The 18,536-nt window shown below is 41.8% G+C and overlaps 1 protein-coding gene across 1 annotated transcript in view; it reads left to right on the forward strand.

Moving 5' to 3' along the window:
* Window positions 1–420: 420 nt before the first annotated feature.
* The window catches only part of PROM2 (prominin 2), a 159,283-nt gene continuing 141,167 nt past the window's right edge, over window positions 421–18,536 (forward strand). Inside the window, exons 1-3 of the mRNA XM_033950017.1 lie at window positions 421–549; window positions 5,964–6,166; window positions 15,103–15,223. Coding sequence (XP_033805908.1) covers window positions 484–549; window positions 5,964–6,166; window positions 15,103–15,223 — 390 coding nt within the window. The 5' untranslated portion in view covers window positions 421–483. The remainder of the gene's footprint in view (window positions 550–5,963; window positions 6,167–15,102; window positions 15,224–18,536) is intronic.

Below are 18,536 nucleotides of genomic sequence, written 5' to 3' on the forward strand. Positions count from 1 at the left end.
AGGAGAGCAAGCGCTTGCGCAGACCATCTACAGGCAAAGAAGATGGTCTGCGCATGTGTCAGGATCGCTCTACAGCAGTGGTCTCAAACTCAAACCCTTTGCAGGGCCACATTTTGGATTTGTAGGTACTTGGAGGGCCTCAGAAAAAAAATTGTTAATGTCTTATTAAAGAAATGACAATTTTGCATGAGGTAAAACTCTTTATTTTATTTAATTCAATTTCTATCCCATCCTCCCAGTAGCTCAGAATGGGTTATAAGGTTTATAGTTTATAAATCTTTCCTTTTGGCTAAGTCCTAATAATAATATTGTAATTTATAGCTAGAGACATAGGATCAAGAAACTTTTATTTTGCTTTTGTGATTATGATAAACATACTGAGGGCCTCAAAATAATACCTGGCGGGCCGCAACTTTGAGACCACTGCTCTACAGCGATCCGTGTAGTCACTGTGGGGGCGTGCCACTGATCGAGATAATTTGCATGTTGAGGCTTCCTGAATTGGTTGGCTGGGACGACTCGGACACGGATCGGAAACGGATTGGAAAGGTAAGTGGGGTTTAGTGAATCTAGCCCCTTAGACACACAGAGAACCATAGATTTCTATGTATTTTGTGTGTCTAAGTGCTTTGAAAATGAGCCCTTATAGTAAGAAGTGGAAGATTAAAAGTGCAACCTCCCCTAATCCCCTAATTGCGCAATCAGAGCTGTTTACAAAAACCTAGACATGCCTGACAGCAAATGCAAATCTGATATTTATTTCCCTTTTGAAATGGTGAATAAGCGTGTATCTTCAAGGCATGCCCTAGTTTCACCCCAAACACACCCAGGCTACACCCACTTGCCATTTCTATGTATTTTGATTTTTTTTTTTTATGTACTTATCCCATTTAACTAGGGGTAGATATTCAGCTGGCAGTGGTAAACATTTTTTTAGCTGCTGCTGGAATTATTCCCAGATATCCACTACCAGGCCGTGTCTTGGCACCAGCATTGAATATATGGATTTCTTTGGCCAGCTCTCTCTTATGCAGTTAAGTGCAATAGTCAGCACCTAAGTGACACCACATAAAGATAGGACTGTGTTTTATAAGGTTTGATATGACCATTTAACATAGTAACATAGTAGATGACGGCAGATAAAGACCCGGATGGTCCATCCAGTCTGCCCAACCTGATTCAATTTAAATTTTTTTTTTTTTTTTAATTTTTTCTTCTTAGCTATTTCTGGGCAAGAATCCAAAGCTTTACCCGGTACTGTGCTTGGGTTCCAACTGCCAAAATCTCTGTTAAGACTTACTCCAGCCCATCTACACCCTCCCAGCCATTGAAGCCCTCCCCTGCCCATCCTCCACCAAACGGCCATACACAGACACAGACCGTACAAGTCTGCCCAGTAACTGGCCTAGTTCAATCTTTAATATTATTTTCTGATTCTAAATCTTCTGTGTTCATCCCACGCCTCTTTGAACTCAGTCACAGTTTTACTCTCCACCACCTCTCTCGGGAGCGCATTCCAGGCATCCACCACCCTCTCCGTAAAGTAGAATTTCCTAACATTCCCCCTGAATCTACCACCCCTCAACCTCAAATTATGTCCTCTGGTTTTACCATTTTCCTTTCTCTGGAAAAGATTTTGTTCTACGTTAATACCCTTTAAGTATTTGAACGTCTGAATCATATCTCCCCTGTCTCTCCTTTCCTCTAGGGTATACATATTCAGGGCTTCCAGTCTCTCCTCATACGTCTTCTGGCGCAAGCCTCCTATCATTTTCATCGCCCTCCTCTGGACCGCCTCAAGTCTTCTTACGTCTTTCGCCAGATACGGTCTCCAAAACTGAACACAATACTCCAAGTGGGGCCTCACCAATGACCTGTACAGGGGCATCAACACCTTCTTCCTTCTACTGACTACGCCTCTCTTTATACAGCCCAGAATCCTTCTGGCAGCAGCCACTGCCTTGTCACACTGTTTTTTCGCCTTTAGATCTTCGGACACTATCACCCCAAGGTCCCTCTCCCCATCCGTGCATATCAGCTTCTCTCCTCCCAGCATATACGGTTCCTTCCTATTATTAATCCCCAAATGCATTACTCTGCATTTCTTTGCATTGAATTTTAGTTGCCAGGCATTAGACCATTCCTCTAACTTTTGCAGATCCTTTTTCATATTCTCCACTCCCTCTTCGGTGTTTACTCTGTTACAAATCTTGGTATCATCTGCAAAAAGGCACACTTTTCCTTCTAACCCTTCAGCAATGTCACTCACATACATATTGAACAGGATTGGCCCCAGCACCGAACCCTGAGGGACTCCACTAGTCACCTTTCCTTCCTTCGAGCGACTTCCATTAACCACCACCCTCTGGCGTCTGTCCGACAGCCAGTTTCTGACCCAGTTCACCACTTTGGGTCCTAACTTCAGCCCTTCAAGTTTGTTCAACAGCCTCCTATGAGGAACTGTATCAAAGGCTTTGCTGAAATCCAAGTAAATTACATCTAGCATATGTCCTCGATCCAGCTCTCTGGTCACCCAATCAAAAAATTCAATCAGGTTCGTTTGGCACGATTTACCTTTTGTAAAGCCATGTTGCCTCGGATCCTGTAACCCATTAGATTCAAGGAAATACACTATCCTTTCTTTCAGCAACACTTCCATTATTTTTCCAACAACTGAAGTGAGGCTCACCGGCCTGTAGTTTCCTGCTTCATCCCTGTGACCACTTTTATGAATAGGGACCACATCCGCTCTCCTCCAATCCCCAGGAATCACTCCCGTCTCCAGAGATTTGTTGAACAAGTCTTTAATAGGACTTGCCAGAACCTCTCTGAGCTCCCTTAGTATCCTGGGATGGATCCCGTCTGGTCCCATCGCTTTGTCCACCTTCAGTTTTTCAAGTTGCTCATAAACACCCTCCTCCGTGAACGGCGCAGAATCTACTCCATTTTCTCGTGTAACTTTGCCAGACAATCTCGGTCCTTCTCCAGGATTTTCTTCTGTGAACACAGAACAGAAGTATTTGTTTAGCACATTTGCTTTCTCCTCATCACTCTCCACATATTTGTTCCCAGCATCTTTTAGCCTAGCAATTCCATTTTTTATCTTCCTCCTTTCACTAATATATCTGAAAAAATTTTTATCTCCCTTTTTTACATTTTTAGCCATTTGTTCTTCCGCCTGTGCCTTCGCCAAACGTATCTCTCTCTTGGCTTCTTTCAGTTTCACCCTGTAGTCCTTTCTGCTCTCCTCTTCTTGGGTTTTTTTTATATTTAACTTAAGCAAAGTGATGAATATCAGCACATAACCACATAGGTGCCAACCCTACCCCTGGACCATCCACAAAATAGCCAGCACTAACTAGTTAAATCAGATTGAATATTGACCCCATAGAAAATATTTCTTCACCCAACAGGTAATTAAATTCTGGAATTTGTTGTCAGAGTATGTGATGAAAACGGTTAGCGTGAGCAGGGTTTGAAAAAAGGGTTGGATAATTTCCTAAAACAAAAAGTCCATAAGCCATTATTGAGATGGCTTGGGGAAATCCACTACTTAATCCTAGGATAAGCAGCATGAAATCTGTTTTACTCCTTGATATCTTGCCAGGTCCTTGTGACCTGGATTGGCCACTGTTGGAAACAGAATACTAGTTAGTTGATGGACTTTCGGACTGTCCCAGGATGGCAATTCTTATGTTCTTATGCAAAATAACATTTAAGCACATCTCAAAACGAATAGCCCTTCTAAAGTGGCCGCTTATCTATCAATTGAAGGCATTCTTTTCCCTTTTCAAATAATTTGAGGTTGCTTGTTCGCCACTTTGCTTTGACTTGCACAAAAGGATGCATATTAAGTCACAATAAACCATAAACCTTCTAAGCTTTTCTCCGTGGTTAATTTGTTACTTCAGATCTTCGGTTCGCTCCCAGACATTCTCTCTTCCACTGCCACTCTGAGCTCCTCCAGTTCACTGAGCTTCTGCCTTGATGCATGAATTTTTATATCCCCTTCGCTAATAATCACAGTTTTAATTATCCATCTGACATTTTCTTAATTTGCAACAGGCTCATTGAATCTTACTAATACTTCAAATTCCACATTGTTTTAGATGGATGGTGTTGTATAATTGATGGATCTGCTTAGCCAATCAGGAATTGAGTATAAAAGAAAGTTTCAAAATAAAGTATTCGATTTCTTGTGTTTATTGCTTTTCTGTTTGCTCTTTTCAATTCACTTTGCCTTTCTAAAAATTCAGAATCTGAGCAAAATGAACTTCCCCTATCATCATCCAATCAAACTATACAATTGTTCTTTGCACACTATTGTTACAAGACAACCAAAAGACAATTGTTTTTAGAAAACTGCTTCCGTGCACATTTAGGGAAAAACTGCATAATTGGTTTTCCCACTGTCCAACTTTTAAATTTGCTGCTCTTGCTCGACATAAAGCACAGATATTTAGTTCTGCACAGCACATCCTTGCACATATTTTATAAGAAGCTCTGTGTGTGGCAGAACCTTTGTAAAATACTGTGGGAATTTTACACATCTGACTTGTGTCTTCATTACCCTCTCCACATCCTATGGATGAGCAGCAGTAAGGGCTCAGCTCTTTCCTAGAGCTCCAAAACTGAGAAGGAGCTATAGATGTTTCTGAAAGGCATGGACTGGGGAAGAAATACAGAGGCTGATATTCTTTTTTTTTTTAATTTATATTCTGCCCTATTCAAAAATGTTCTAGCATCCTGACCACTAGCAGTAGTACCATGAGATTACCAGTAGGGGTCAGGGCACCATTTGAACCCAGGACTCACAAGAGCAGGCGCGACTGTGGATCACTTCAGCTCCCACTGAGCTACCAGGGAATATGGTAAAAGCTAAGGATGGATCTCAAAGTGGGTTGGTGGGAATTTCTTGTTGGGAAGTTAGGAAGGGCTTGGTATGAGTGAGTACTTTGATGTAGGAGAGTCAGGAGTGGGGCTTGATGAAAGAAGAGTCAAGGGGTCTGGATGACTGGGGTATGATTATACCTGCCCCCTTCAAGTAGGCTTTTATACTGATAAAGGTAGATGGTGCCATGACATCTTCAAGCTCCAGAACAGGAGCATTAGGAAGTGGCTTTGAGATCCAGTGCTCCCAGAACATAAAAATAACCTCAGCTTTTGTCTGGGGTTATTTTACTGCCATTTTATGGCTATATTATAATTGGCAGTGTGCATAAGGTGTTCACTGTGAGTTGCATGGGGTTTTTTTTTACACAGTAATGGACTGCTTTTCATGCATTTGCATGTTATGCATCTCATTACTATGCAGCCCACAGTGACCGATTAATTTCTGTGTTAGGGCAAAACAACCTGCATTAGAGCCTTTTAAGTTGCACTAAAGAGCTAATAACGCAGGTTATTGCCCCTAACACAATTTTATTTCCCCTGTAGAGTGGGGAATACAGTAGGCCCAACCAAATCACTCCTCTCCATGCACTAACCATGCCCTCTTGGCATCTAGAAGTGGTGTAGATCAGTGTTTCTCAACTTGGTCCTGGAATACCCCCTTGCCAGTCAGGTTTTCAGGATATCTACAATGAATATGAATAAACTTGATTTCCATATACTGCCTCCATTATATGCAAATTTCTTTCATGCATATTCATTGTGGATATCCTGAAAACCTGACTGGCCTGTGGGTACTCCAGGACCAAGTTGAGAAACACAGGTGTAGATCATCTCGCTTAAAAAACGAGTGTAAAATCAGTTTTACACATGTATGCATGATAATAATTTATATATATATAAACTGCTTTTTACAAATGAGGATTCTTCCACAATAAGAACCATAATATTTCATTGTCCATGAAACCCTTTCTTATCGGGGTAGTTTTCCTCCCACTCATGTCTGACCTTCATCAGCCGATTGGTCCTCACCATCACTGTCTCTCACTGAGTACTCTTCTCTTGTTTGTCAGGTGATAAAATATGAGGCTGGATACGTGGTCTGTGCTATCATTGCTATTCTCTGCCTCTTCTTGATGCCACTCGCTGGTCTGATTTTCTGCATATGTCGCTGCCGGGGAAAGTGTGGTGGCAGAATCGATCCCTCCCACAAATCTATGACCTGCAAACGCAACACCCTGTTCTTCCTGTTGGGGCTAACATCGTTCATCATCCTGTAAGTGATCTTGAATATGTATAAAATGGTGATAAATGCAGTGGGTATGGAGGGTAGGTATTGGTGCAAATATTTTTCATTATCCCACAGAAAGCTGAAATAAAGGGGAGATGTTCTAATCATATACAGTGGAAAATGGTGGAATAAAAAACCAACCCCCATTTTGGTAGAATGTTACTCTGAGGATTTTTGGGAGGAGATCCGCTGATGACAGATAGGGATATCCAAGCCCTAAATTTTCCATTCTACCAGGGGGAAGGGAGGAGGCATTGCCCACATATAGAAACGTAAGTGCATATTCATGTTTAGATTACTCAGGACGGGTTTACTATTTTGGCCAAACACTCTTAGTCATTGACCAGAGTCTTTGCATTTTGCAGACTACTCATGTGATGATGAATACAGTCTATTTCTGGAATATTCCAATTCGTCATTTATTCTAGAGCAGGGGTAGGCAATTCCGGTCCTCGAGAGCCACAGGCAGATCAGGTTTTCAAGATATCTACAATGAATATATGTGAGATGGATTTGCATGCACTGCCTCCTTGAGATGCAAATCTATCTCATGCATATTTATTGTGGATATACTGAAAACCTGACCTGCCTGTGGCTCTTGAGGACCGGAATTGCCTACCCCTGGTCTAGACAATCAGACCAAAATGCAAATATGAGATAAGATTTAAGGGTGAGCAGTAATCCATAGTACTGCTAGGATGTTGATTAACCCCTTTTATTCCTTGGCTTTTGGCCTATGGCAGGGGTAGGCAATTCCGGTCCTCGACAGCTGGAGCCAGGTCAGGTTTTCAGGATATCCACAATAAATATGCATGAGATAGATTTGCATCTGAAGGAGGCAGTGCATGCAAATCCATCTCATACATATTCATTGTGGATATCCTGAAAACCTGACCTGGTTCCGGCTCTCGAGGACCGGAATTGCCTACCCCTGGCCTATGGGGATAGATATGATGATGCTTAATATTCTCAATATTCAGGCAGCTTCATTATTTTACCTAGCAACAAAATAAGGCTTACAGGCCTGTAGTTGCTTGAAGCTTCTCTGTTACCTTTTTTGTGATCAGCTCCTCTCCAATCCGGTGGAACTTCCCTATCTCGATGATCTATTAAACATGTGGAGGGGCATAATCAAAAGAAATGTCTAAGTCTGATTTGGACTTAGGGTACTAGTCACCCAAAGTCAGCAGCGAAAAAATGTCCATTCTCGAAAAGAACGCCCAAAATATTTTTCAAAAATCATCGCTCTGTACGTCCAGGCTTTTGATTGGCCAGACCGCTAGTATGTCTATCTTTATATCATATTCTCAATCAAAAATTTGTCTAAGTTCCAAATGCCCAGAACATGAACTTTTGGACATGGGAGTATAAAATATCAAAGCATTGTACAATAAAATCTAAAATTGAAACAAACAACGAAAAATAAACATATACCATACAGGACAAACTAACTTGGGGGGAAGAGGGTAACAACAAAAGGATAGAAGGGAAAAATTACAATTCTTAAAATAATAGAACAAAAGGATAAGATGAGGAAAAGTTTAGTTTTAGGAATAAAAAAAATAAAGAATAAAATAAATTAAAAGACATAGGATAAATCAATCGTAGGCATCTTGAAAAAGAAAGCATTTAAAACTACTTTTAAATTTATCCAAACTCTGTTCTGCTCTTATGTATAAAAGAAGTGAGTTCCAAACTGAAGGTGCCATGCTAAAATCCTACTTTTTGAAGTCCTAATTCCAACCCACTAGTAAAGCACCCATATCTGCTTTATCATTCCCTCTCTAATTCCCTACCTGAGCAGCATTCATTGATTCACCCTGATTGTAAACTCTTTCAAGCAGCGACTGTCTCTTGTTTGTTTAACGTATAGTGCTGCGTGAGTCTGGTAGCACTATAGAAATAAGTAGCAATAGTAGTAGTAGTAGTAGTAGTAGTAGCATTTTTGATTCCTGGAGCAACTCCAGCAAAACAAGGAGCTCTTACATAGTTATTTTGCATTTTGTGGCTTGAAATTATATGCAACTGAGCAATCATGGAACAAACGGTTGTCACTTTTGATTTGTTTTTGAGGATCGCTTTTCATGTATGCTTTTTTCTACTGAATATTTTTGACAGCTTTTTTCTCCACTATTAGAATAATTTTAATATATCATTATAATATATTTGGGGGATTCTTTTTTTAGCCATTTTTTAATAATTGGGACCTATGATCAAGTAAGCTGTTGCCTCCTGTTGGAGCTTTTGTTCGAGTGGTGACGCTTAGCTCTGAGGTTCATTTTTTGATTATATAAATTCTAACAGCAAAGGCATTGATATAGGAGGGGGTTTTGTGTGCCCATGTTGTTCGGTGAGTAACTGTTACCCATTACTCTGTAAGGCTGGCCTATATGCAGCATCTTTCCACACCTACACACGATTATATCACAGTATTTTTTTTTCACAGAAATGTGTGGGCATCTTCTCTCTGTCCTATAGAACTGTGTGTGATGCAATGCATTTACTATCTGTGGCCCCTCCCCCTTCTCCTCAAGGCTGGGGATTTAGAAATCTCTTATTTACCAAGAATTGTACACTATTACTGACAGGGAGCAGGTAAAATACTGAAATCAGTTTCTGTGTTTATGAGATGTAAATCCAGTTGAGCCAGATACAGTCAAGAAATTATTGACTGATACCAGACCAATGACTTGCTTTAATGATCCTTGCTCTTCAGGGATTTTAAAGGCTTCAAGAGGACATTTAAGTCTGTACATCTATGTTTATAATAAATGCTTCTTGAAGAGAGGAATTTTTACCAGCAGTAGTGATAAAAATGCCATCACTGAGCTGAGAAAAGCTAATCTAAATTCTAATAAAAGAGATCATTTTTGTCCAGTTTTTAATCCCCTTTTCATAGATGAAATCATGTAATGGTTAGTTTCTTTTCTAGTTGAAGATTGTGGGGTCAAAATTCAAGACTCATTTTATTAAACTGCGCTAGCAGTTTTTAGCGCGGGAACTCAATGAGCATCAGGAGAAGCGCGGGATATTCAGCACGGCTTCCCGTGCTAAATACTGCTAGCGCAGTTTGATAGAAGAGAGCCTCAGTGTCGAATAGGAGATGCTGCTGCTCAGTTACAACAATGACGATCAGGCCAGGAGCACATAATCAATGGCACTTAACCAGAGAGTGCTGCTTAAAGATTCCTTTTACTAAGGTGCGCTAATGGATTTAGCGTAAGCTAATCAGCGAACGCTGAATGCTAAGATGACAATTTTATGCCTATGAGCAACTTAGCATTTCGCACACGCTAACAATTAGCACTTGCTAAATCCAATAGTGCACCTTAGTAAAGGGGGCACTAGGGCCCGGATTCTTGAACCGGCGCCAATATCGGGAGCCACCTTAAAAGCACTGCCGATTGTGTATCAATCATGTATCGGTGCTGGTTTTGGAATAACACCAACACAATAGATAGGTGCCGGAAACGTAGGCCAGGGTTTTCTGTGTTTTAGGCTGCCCGCATCGGCTTCAGCACTCTCCTTGATGTCACTTCCAGGACTCGCGCCTAGGAAGTGATATCAGAGAAAGCGCCGAAGCCAACACAGGTGGTTGCTCGTGCTGAAATTAAAAAGGCACAGGGAAGGGGGCGTGCACACGGAAGGGGGATAGGGAGGGGTGCCACTGCCCCGGGCGCCGCTCACCCTTGCTATGCCACTGTGTGTAGGCGCCTAAAGTGGACTTCGATGCTGGTAAACGCCTAACTTAGGTGCCGGTATTTAGGTCAAGAAAACCCTGGCAAAAAATAGGATGCACCTAAGGTTCAGACACGTACTGGCGCCTAGGTCCACGTCAGGCGCTGCTAGGCACAATTCCATAAATGGCACCTAACTTAAGGTTGACATGCGCTATGCACCACGTTCCTCAGCACTATGGGCTCCTTTTATCAAGCCGCGCTAGCGGGGTTATCACACGCGACTTTTGATCACGTGCTAACCCCCGCGCTGGCCCAAAAAAACTACCGCCTGCTCCAGGCAGGCGTTAGCAGTTAGCACGTCCAGTGGTTTAACGCGTGTTAAATCGCTAGCGTGGCTTGATAAAAGGAGCCCTATGTTTTAGGCACCATTTATAGAATGGGGACCAAAAAGTCCAAATAGTTCTTTGTTGGGGAGGGCAAATGTTCAAATTCATGCTCCTTAAAGGGGATCAGGCCAATATTCAGAAAGATTTGTTTGTTTAGTGGCTACCAATAAATATTCAAGTCTTCTACCTATGAATATTAAGCAATATTACATGCCTAAAATTCCCTGTATACTCTAACACTGTCCAGATAATCCTCGGGTGGAGTGAAATCATTTTGCCTGCTACACATGTTGAGGAAATTCTATACAGTATATGGCACCCATATACTGTATTGAAAAAAAACACAGTGCTATTCTATAAACTGTGCCTACAGTTAGACACAGACTCATATGGAATAGCATTAAACACTGGGACACATGACTACATTTAGGCATGACCATTTTCACCAACTAAAATCTGGTGTAAATCTTAGGCCTAACTTAGGCACAGATCAAGCATATTCTTGCATGTAAATTTTTGGAAAGCCCCTCCCATAGCATGCCCCCATTTTGGTTCTGTGCACAAAAATGTATACATGCAAATAACTCTTTATGGAATATGCCTCTTTAGGCCTCTTTATGGAATACGCCTAAAAAGATGGGCGCATAACTGCTTGTTAATGGCCAATTATCAGTGCTGACTGGCTCATAAATCAATTAAGATGTGCATGCAAATTGAGCAGGTACCCCAATTGACATACACAACTCAAAGCAACATGTATAGAAACATGAAGGGTGGGGGGTTGTGTTGATATTTGGTACTATGGAAGTAGTTGTATAAGGAGCCAACTAGTTTTAGGTAGTAAGAATGTATGCGAATACTCCTATTCAGTGGGAGCAGTAGGGCATTCCACCCCAGATGCAGCCAGTAAAGAGGTGAAATGAGAAGCCACAGGGCCACAATCTGGTGTCCATGGCTGTTGACTCCGCCAGCACCTGCCCCTTCTGACATCAACTTCCTGTTCCGGATTAGGGGATTTGCAAAGCCAACAGCCTGGCCCACCAGAATGCAACCTCACGACCGCTCCTTGCACGGGGTGCTCTGCCTGAAGGAGGGAGTGCTCCACCCCAGGTGGCAACCGATGCAGATTACCACTTGCATTCTAGTCATTTGCATGAGGATTTAAAGAAATGCACACAAAAATGAGCAGTTTCCAGCTAAGCAGCATTCTATAACTATGTACATAAACGTGATGGTTCATACTTTGCAGGTGAATGTTCACTTGGGTGAAGTTAAGTTTAGCATGGGTGGGGGTAAATTATAAAATCTTATAATCTATTTATTTATTTTTAGTTATTTATTAGGATTTATTTACCGCCTTTTTGAAGGAATTCACTCAAGATGGTGTACAGCATGAATAAGTCAGATATAAGCAATAGACAATTACAGCAGTAAAAATATTCAAATTACAATCAAAGTACAGCATATGCCACATTACAATGACACAATACATAGTAAGACATTGTAATAGACATCATAGAATTGCTTGAGCATATACGCTAGCTATATTGCTGATTTAAGTATTTGTGCAGTAGGTACCTCCTTTTCTTTATAGAATAGGCCTGTTGTGAATTTAAAGCCTGAACAAAGTTGTCCTAAATCAAACTGCTGAATATCACCGTTGTGCATTGGATGGAGGGATTCTATGAAGGTTGCCTAAAGTTAGGCACTAAAATACTTGGCGCTGAACACAAATTCTTTGTCAGCAATTATGTGCATAATTGCCGTCATAGAACACTTGTGTAATTCTGAATTATAACTTCTAACTTCATCATGCCAAAGGCTTGTAGTAATGCTCATGCCTAACTTTTCTCAGTTATGTGTATATCTGATAGTACAGGCCTCCCTCCATATCCACGGGTTTTGGACTCGCGACTTCACTTATTTGTGAGTTTCTAAACCCTGATCTAACCCTGCCTCCCAGTCCTCACCACACCTTACTTTTAAAGCCTGATGATCTAGCGGTGAAGTGGGGCAGGAGCGATCTTCCCACACTCCAGCCTCGTGCAAAGTCGCAAACAAAAATGGCTGCTGTGAGTTCCCGTGGTCTCTCGAGACTACAGCAGGAATGCATGGCAGCCATTTTTGTAAGGTGTGGAGAGGTTCAGGAAGTGAGGGTGGATTAGAGTCAGCCCTAAGTAAAGTGTGGAGGGGTCCGGGAGGTGGGAGGAAGGTGGAGGTGGGTCAGAGTCAGCCCTAAAGTTATTTGCAAATTTTTCTTATTTGTGGGCCAATTTTGCACCTGACCCCTGTGAAAATGGAAGGAGGTGTGTATTTTATACACATAAGGCCATATTCTATATGTGATGCTTTAAAAAAATCAGTGCCAAAAAAGACAGTGCTTAGTGTGATTTCAAAACATGCTTTAGAAGTTAGGTGCAGTTTATAGAATCATGCATTTGAATCATTCGTAGCACCTGTCCACATGACTAACATTTAGGCACAACCAGTTATGTTAATGAAAGCCAGGTTTAAATACCTGCGCCTGAGTTGTGCGCAGATCGGGCATATTCTATAACAGTGCCCCTAACTTATAGGGATGTACATGACCCATCATGCTCCGCCCCCTGCTCATGCCCTCTTTTCAGATACCCACAAATTCTGTCACCATTGTTTGTGCACACTAATTGGGGTGTGCAGCTGATTTATGTGCTGAGTTGCTAGCTTTGCTCTAGGTGTACAGAAATGTACAGGAATGACGCAAATGTTTTCCAAAAGAAAAATTATTGTTTAATAATTATCAAAATTATTTATCATAAGGTTATTTGCATCATGAGAATTATTACAGAAGCCAAAAGCTGGCCTTACTGGCAAGTAATTCCAGCGTTTTACCAGTTATACATCCATATATACCCTAAATGACGGCATTCCTTCGCTACAATCTAACTGGTCCAAATTATTTGCTTCCATATTAGAGTGCGCTTGTGTCAAATTACCCTGCTTAGTGTACAACTTAATTTTTTAACAAGACTAATTGGCAGTTAACACCTTATACATGACACTAATTGGCACTAATTAGAAGTTACACGCCGAACTTGGACGGTGCATTTTATAAAGAGGCGCACGTCAATTCTAATGCGCGAATCTCAAAAGGGGGCTTGGCCAGGGGAGGAGCAAGGGCACAACGTGGGCATAGCTAAAAGTTAAGCGTACTGTTATATAAAATGCCCAGTCGACGTACAACTTAGGCGCAGGTATTTAGGTCTGCTTTTCCTTTGCCTAAATGGGTGTGCCTAAACATTAGTAATGCATACAGTTGCTAAGTGCGATTCCATATATGGGGCAAGCCCTTTCTATAATTACACTAAGTGCTGTTTTGATCAGTACCGATTTTTTTAGACGATATGTAGAATCAGGGTTTTGCAGTGTGGTCTCAGGTTCCATTCTCTCTCTGCTTCCTTCTTTTCTTATCCTGTTTTGTTCTTTTTCTATTTATTGTACAGTACTCCCCCAAAATTTGCAGGGGTTACATTCGCGGAGTGACTGCAAATGTTGAAAAACCGCAAATATCGGAAGAGTACTGTATTCAGCACTCCCCGTCCTCCTCCTCTCTTGCTCCGGCTTGAGCTGCGCCACTTACCTGGTTGCCTTAGTAAGTTTCACACCCAGAGGAGATAGTAGTGATTTTCTATGCAGATGGCCCCCCGCTCCTATGTTGAAGGCGAAGCAGAGACACCTACCCACCAACGGAGAGGACTCACTATGTAGCCCTGCTTTTGCGAGCGTGCAGATGCTGATGTCGGGAGTGAAGCGATCGCCATGTTGGTGGTGGGAGGAGGGAATTTGTAGTTTTGCTTTACCCTCTCACTGCATTGTGGGAGGGTGCACGGGAAAACTGCAGGTTGGGCAAGGGAAGGCCCATAGTGACAGAGAGATTTTCCATTGGTCAGTCATTCATGGTATTTTCTGACAGGAAGAGGCAGTCAGAAAATACCATGAATGACTGAGTCCACGAATCGCTGACCGCAAATTCACGGGGGTGTACTATATTTCCTTTTTCAATGTATTATAATTTATAGTATTGATTGTAAACTGCTTAGTGTACTTTAAAGCAGTATATTAAGCTGAAATAAACTTGAGACTTTAACACGGCCTATAATGAATTGCCACCATTTCAAAATAAGGCGTAGCGAGGGTGAGAGGTGCCCCTCCCCCACATTCGTCTCCGCTCCTTCAACTTGCTCCTCGTGACCCTGGTGGCTCTCCATCTGTCACTTCCTATGGGCGGCACACGGAAGTGACATCAGCAGGAGAGCTGATGCGGTCGTGAGGAACACGTTGAAATTGTTGCTCGCGGCAGAGAACAACTAGAGGTATGGGGAAGGGAAGGGGTACACGTTTGACGTTTGGTGAGGGGAGGCAGGGGAGGGGGTGGAGGGGGCAAAAAGGAGGAGGGATGCCAGCGCCCCCACCAACATAGCATCTGGGGCGCCCCCCCACCCCCACACACACACACTACACCCTGAGTATAATATAAGCATAGAAACATAGAATATGATGGCAGAAAAGGGCTATAGCCCATCAAGTCTGCCCACTCTAATGACCCACCCCCCTGACTTTACTCCCTTAGAGATCCCACGAGAATGTCCCATAAGCATTGGCTTCAAAGTCTAGAGGGTTTGTTATAAATTGTCCCCATTCATCCCTAGTTAGTGTATGATTTTGACCATACTAATTATTTATAACTGTTATACTATTTGAATTGTCATGCATTTCTTTGGGTGATTTTTTTTTTTTATTGGAAAGCTAGTTAACAAATAAATGAATATGCATCTCCCTACTAAAAAGAGTGACAATGTTTTCTCTTTTCCCACAGGGCTGGTGTTACATGTACTTTGGCAGCCAATCAGAAAGCGAGAGAGGAAATGGAACCCAGCATCCAGACTATGAGTCTCATGCTGCAAAACTTCAGGGCCTTCTTAGCCAGCATTCCAAATGTAAGTTTATCTGCAGAAGAGTATGCTTGTGCCATGGCATGCCTTTAAGCTCTAGACTGGCCATCACACTTTCCCATCTTTTCTAGCAAGTTAACATGGCCACAAAAGCCTGGTGGATTCAGTTCACAGTAATAGTGAAATATAAGAAATATAAGGGATGCATTCAACATAAAAGAAATAATTCTGTAAATGGCTTCCTCCTTTTTGGCACTGATGCAGCGCAGTGAGTGCCATTTCATAATGGCATCTCAATGCCCAGATTCCATTATAGAATACTAATGTAAGTTGGAATTGCTATCAGTGTCTCAGCTACGAGGAAGACTTGGAGGCTTCCCAAGTTGGTCAAAGTTCAGCGTTTCAACTTTTGTTTGGAGTATCTAGATTTGAACATGTTTCTTCTTTTTTGGTTTCCTTGTACTGGTTGTCTGCTGAATACCGTGTTAGGTATAAGCTGTTGTTAGTTTATTTGAGTCTTCGTCAACAGGCTTCTTGATATCTACAGAACTCTTTGCAGGTGTATGCCACCAAGGAGTTTGCATTCTGCTCATACCTCTGGACTGATGGAATCTACTCATCAACAGATGTAACGAGAGCTCCTTTTCTTGTCCTGAACTCACTGAAAGGAGAGAGTGTGGCGCAGTGGTTAAAGCTACAGCCTCAGCACCCTGGGGTTGTGGGTTCAAACCCACGCTGCTCCTTGTGACCCTGGGCAAGTCCCCCATTAATCCCCCATTGCCCCAGGTACATTAGCTAGATTGTGAGCCCACCGGGACAGACAGGGAAAAATGCTTGAGTACCTGAATAAATTCATGTAAACCGTTCTGAGCTCTCCTGGGAGAATGGTATAGAAAATTGAATGAATGAATGGAACAGGCAGCCTTTGACTCTTAACCCCCAGAGACCCAAATATAGAAAAAAACGTAAAAAAATGTTTTCGAACGTTCACATGTTGTTATAGGAGGCTTGTGATCCCTAAATCAGTGTTTGTTTGTTTTTATTTTGACATTTTAGTAACTTTTGGGGAGGATGTTGTAAAATTGCAACGCTGGGCCTGTAAGGTAGCAGAATTTCAATAGTGTCACTCTCTCTCTGAACACATGTAAGGAATAATTAAAAGTTTATTTGTACTTTACAGCTTATAAAGACCCACCTAAGTTTATGTATATACACAACAACAATAGTATAATAAAGAAAAAAGTAATTTTTATTATCAATTTAATACAAAAAATGAGTATCATATAAAAACGCAAATTTTTCCCTGTGAAGCGCCCATTGACTTCTATCAGCGGTAATCAAGAAATTTCGTGTTTTTGCACAAAAAATTTCATGTTAGCGCAAATACGGGTAAAAACGGCCACGCTATGAAATAGCACTTGTGCTATCTTCATAGCACGGTTTTGTGAATCGAGCCCTATATGTGCATGTTTTATTTGTTCATTTATTCAGTTATGGTAGTTCCAAAAACAGTTATTTTGCTCTGAAAAGCACAGGCGAACATTGCACTTCCTGCAAAGTGTGTTGGTATAGCCTTTTGCACAGTGTCGGCACCGTCCTCTATCGGCTTTGATGGGAAAATGTCCAATCATGTCCTTGCAAACTTCCTTTGGAGGGTGTGCATTTGACTTTTTGGCTGTCATGGCAGCTGAAGAACCTCCATCATCTGTAAACTGCCTCTTTTGGGAAGTCAAGGTGCCCCCTCTTGATGAAACTGGGCTTGCAGATGGTCGCCCTCGCTTTGACACTGACCCAGCCGTTCCGATCAGGATAAGAGAAGATGCCAACTGGGCCTGAAACATTCTCCTGTTTAGCATCTGTTTCTTTGGGATATCCAAAGCTTTGCAGTCCCTTTTGTACAGTTGCCAAGCATTGATCACAGCTAGGTTAATGGTGTGCCAGAAGATGTAAAGGTACCAGCGGTAGGACTTCAGTGGAAACTTGTATTTTGCTGCAAATGAGTCTAACAAATCCACTCCGCCCATGAATTTGTTATAGGCAGCCACGATATAAGGCCTCTCAACTTCAACAAATCTTTTGGCAGTTTTGTCCCAGCGTTGAATCTTCTCCACTGGTTGTGGGCCAGCAAAGGAAGACACAAGTGTAACCTGTCTGTTGTCAAACCATTTCACAGCACAAATGTTGTGATTTGACTCCACTCTGACATCAAAGCTTCCTCTTCCCTTTTTCTTCAAGCTTTTCTCATCCTCAAGATTACAGTTTGGAAGGCGCACTTGTCTGGCTGTTCCTGTGTAATGAATTCCACAATCCAGCAGCCTAACTATCAATGGGATGCTGGTGAAAAAGTTGTCTGCATAGATCTTGTAGTTGTGACTATGTGGAAGTGTGGAAGCAAGTTTCATCACAACATCCCCTGATAGTCCAAGTTCAGATCTTGCCCGTATTCCATTCACACTGCCTTGGTACACATCAAAATCACAAAGTATACCAGAGATTCCAGTCCTTGCCCACAGCTTGAACCCCCATGGGTTTGGCTTGCCACGCATGTACTGTTTGATGCTGCTGAATTTCCCCCTGAAAGGGATCATCATTTCATCAACAGAGTTATGTTCTTCAGGGACCACTTTTAGGCATTTCTCTCTGAAAGCATCAAGCCATGGTCTGAGTTTCCAGAGTTTGTCACTTTTTTGTTCCATCTCAGACACGGTTAGATTGTTCACAAAATGTAATGATGTCAACAGAGACTGGAATCTGTTTCGTGACATTACATCAGCGACAGGACTGTATCTTGTGTCTGCTTCCCAGTACATACGGACTCCAGGCATTTGGACAAGACCCATCTTCAGATACATGCCAATCATTTGCTCTATTTCCTTTGTGTTTGTGTTTATAGATGATCCTTTCTTCTGAAAACTGTACTGATTTGTGTTATCTGCTAGAGCGTTGATCATATCTTCTGTCACAAACTTCTGAAAGTACTCCAGTGGTGTGCAGAGGGAATGGACATCATTACTCCAAAGCAGGCAACAGGGTTGTATGACTTCATGGCCAGATAAACAGACCTATTTACACATTCAACCATCCAATGGTGTTGCAGAACTGAACAATAGGTTCTATTAGTAATGTACATGAAGTTTTAAAAAGAAAAAAAATGGGGGAGGGTTTATTTTGTAGCCTTAAATGTGATGTTGTAATATTACAACACTGGGTCTCAGGGGAGTGCAGACAAAACCTTGCTATCACTTTGACCCACTGTTGTAAAATTACAACATAGAAATAACCAGCTCTAAATCTCTTAAAATCAGTATATTCAATGATGTCATAAAATCTGCATGATCTACACATATTAATGATCACA

This window comes from Geotrypetes seraphini, chromosome 6 (genome assembly GCF_902459505.1).
Source record: "Geotrypetes seraphini chromosome 6, aGeoSer1.1, whole genome shotgun sequence".
NCBI classification, from domain to species: Eukaryota; Metazoa; Chordata; class Amphibia; order Gymnophiona; family Dermophiidae; genus Geotrypetes; species Geotrypetes seraphini.